The 3288-nt window shown below is 55.5% G+C and overlaps 1 protein-coding gene across 1 annotated transcript; it reads left to right on the top strand.

The window, feature by feature from the left end:
* Positions 1-7: 7 nt before the first annotated feature.
* H257_19251 (hypothetical protein) lies at positions 8-2632 on the top strand (the record flags this gene model as incomplete). Its single annotated transcript, XM_009848398.1, has 1 exon — positions 8-2632. A coding segment is annotated over one exon (2625 nt), but the record flags the coding sequence as incomplete, so codon positions are not given.
* Positions 2633-3288: the final 656 nt, after the last annotated feature.

Here is a 3288-nt window from a genome sequence, read left to right as displayed (position 1 = left end):
GGAGGAGCAGTTCTACATCTTCTGGCCGTGCTTTGTATCCATTCTGACGCGGCTGTCGGTGCGATCGGCCGTGGTGTTGCAGGTGGCGGTGCTGGCGTTGAGTTTCATTTGCAACATCCTGTTTTTGGGCTTCCACGGCACCAACAAGTTCTCGTTCTACTTTCCCCTGAGTCGGTTCTGGCAGATGAGCGTGGGGGGGCTACTGGCGTATGTGAACCACATTCGCCTCACCCAAACCCAGTACGCGTCCGTCCCCACCAGTTCCAAACCAGTGAGAAATCCCACCAGCGACCACCAAGCCACTACCTTATCTTGGGTCGGGATCGGCTGCATCGTGCTGGGCTTTGCTTGTCTGGACGAATCCTCTGCCTTCCCCGGCTACTGGGCGGTTCTGCCCACACTTGGCGCTGCCCTCTTGATCTTCGCAGGCCCTACTCCATGGTTCAACCAATCGGTGCTCAGTCTGCCGTCTATGGTGTTTGTGGGCAAGCTCAGTTACGCCCTGTACTTGTGGCACTGGCCACTCTTAGTCTTTGCCAAGTTGCGGTTTCCTAACCCGGACTTCCGGCCCAACTACATGACGCCCCTGGCGATGCTAGGACTGGCGTTTGCACTGAGTCTGAGCTCCGTGTACCACTTTGAAAACAGCTTGAGAAGACACAAGGGTCAGTGGGTCGTGCCAGCTCTAATGGGCTGCATGCTGGGCATGTCCCTATTGGCAGGGACCGTCCTCATAAGCCCAGACTCGTTCTCGTACTCGCAGCAAGCCATAAATGCGCGTGCGGCGTTGTCTGCGACAGTGTTTACGCCCAATATCACAGTTGTCCTGGTGCCAGACATCCCCAACGTCAGCCGTGAGAATGCCACGAAAGATCCAACGCATGCTTCGATCATCGCGGCGGAGCTCGACCTACTGCCAGACATTGGTCTTCCTATTCCCAAGAATCACATGGTCGAGTACAGTGCCGAAGGTCGTCTGATCAACCTTGGCCAAGAAGACCGGGCGCTCGTGATCGCTCTGGGAGATGCGCACTTGGACATGGTCAAGCCGCGGTTCCAGCAGCTGGCGTTGCACACCAACCCCATCGATTTTCCCACCATCGCGTTCAAGTCATCCATCTACCCGCCACTGGCCAAGTGCATCTGGTGGATAGACTACCAGCACCAGATGATCAAGAAAGTCCGGCCAAATGTCGTGTTCATGAGCATCAACTGGCTCGCGCATCTGCATCCGGGGGGGGCGGCGTGGCAACCAGCGCACAAGAGCCCGCCGTGCTGTCTGCAGGGCTACGGCGACTCGTGCAAGGGCCAGAACCCGAAAGACGTCGAGGACATCTTGACGCAGTTCCAGAGCGACCTCACCGACATGGTGAGTATCGGTGCTAAGGTATTTGTGACGACTGTCGCCCCTGAAGGCAACGAGTTCGACCCCAAGTTTATCTTGGACAGCCCCGTGCGCAGCGTGAAGCGCTCCGTATTTCGAACCAACCACAAGTGGCTGATTGACCTCGTGGAAGCTGCGATCACTGGAGCCAACGCCACTGTCATCGACTTCTCCGAGAATTTGTGCTGGGAGGACACGTGCAGAGTAGTGGACCCGAGCGGCGTGCCCGTCCGGCGCAACTCGAACGTGTTCACACCCAAGTTTGCAGCAAAGTACCTGACTGTGCTTGACCAAGTGGTGGTCGCCGCCATGGTCGCCCCTGACGATGTCATCGCGCCCCCCGACGCCCCCAACTCGAATCGGTTCAGTCGGATTGCCAACCCTTCATACGGAAAGATCATGACCGCACCTGGGGACTTTAACGTGGACGTCGGCTTTGCACCCGCGCCTGTCGACGCCCCCTTCGGCACCACCCACGCGACCATGATGATGAACCCTGGACAGCCAAACCTCGTGTTTGCCTACGGCGACTCGCATGCGAACCAGGTCAAGCCGCGGTTTCTGCGGTCATTCGAAGACAGACACGGCGCCCGCAACCGGTCCAACTTTCCCACGGTCGTGTTCAAATCATTGGACGGGACGCCCGCCTTGACCTGCCAAGAGCACTACAATAGCGTCATGGCAGTGGTGGAGCGAGTTCGTCCGAAAGTATTTCTGCACTCGATGAACTGGCCACAGTTCCTCCGCCCGGGGGGATTGGACTCGGACCGGAGCGTTGCGGGTAAGCCCAAGTGCTGCAAGATGGGATACCAAGACAAGTGCACGTACCAGCGCCCCAAGGACGTGGTGACCATCATGAACAAGTTCCAGCAAGACATGACCAAGTTGACAGGGCTGGGCATCAAGGTGTTTGTAGCCACCATCAACGTGGAAGGCGAACAGTTCAACCCGTATCACATGCTCAGCGGCAACGACGTCGGCGATGTGAGTCCCGTGTCCAAGGCCGCGTTTCGACTAAAACACAAGTGGCTACTGGGGCTGATCGAGAAGGCCACCGCAGCTGCCAACGCCACTTTGATAGACTACTCGGACAACTACTGCTGGAACGACTCGTGTGGGGTGGTGGACGACCTCGGACGACCCATCATGAAGGACACCAACCACTTGACACGGACGTACACGCACAAGTACCTCGGCGTCATCGACCAAATCGTCGATGTCGCCATGAAGATAGAACCAGTCATGTAGGGTTCTAACATTCAATGTATATTATTACCACAATAGTATTGTTATCCGAGCGAGTTTGCATGGTTCGGTGGCCTATTTCACTTTAGCTATCTCGTGCAATGCAACTCGTTCTACCAGTTTTATCGCGCATGCTCGTAAGGGAAGATTAACGCACGGGGCTACCATTGGGCATTTTTATCCCGTTTTCCTCGTAGTTAGTGTGCTTGTTGAAGCCAAGCGAGGCGTACATGGTCGTGGCGAGTTCGGATACAAAGCTTGATCCACGGTCGGAGGGGAGATGATACACTGCAGTAGAGAAGTACGCTCACTGTCAGTACAAATCGATCGGAGATAAGTGACGCGTCCCCTGGGGTCACCATCATCGAAGTGGATGTACTGGTAACTGCTTTGATCAATTAGTGCAGCACATCTGCCACTGTGTGCTAAACATGTCTATGAATGGAGCTGGATATGCCGGGTCGTTGACAGATTGTTCGTGGTCTGTCCACCCTTGTAACGCAATTGTCGCACAATGTACAGGCCCAAAATTGTGCTCACAAAGTCAAACAAGTCTGATGCTCTCCACCGCAGTCCTCTACTACTACAGTACGTAGTGGTAAATGAGAACGTGTTGGTCTGACCAGTATACAGTACCGTACCAGAACTGTACAACTTCA

Source organism: Aphanomyces astaci (assembly GCF_000520075.1).
Source record: "Aphanomyces astaci strain APO3 unplaced genomic scaffold supercont1.434, whole genome shotgun sequence".
NCBI lineage: Eukaryota > Oomycota > Saprolegniomycetes > Saprolegniales > Verrucalvaceae > Aphanomyces > Aphanomyces astaci.
This window is presented reverse-complemented; position numbering and strand designations above follow the sequence as displayed.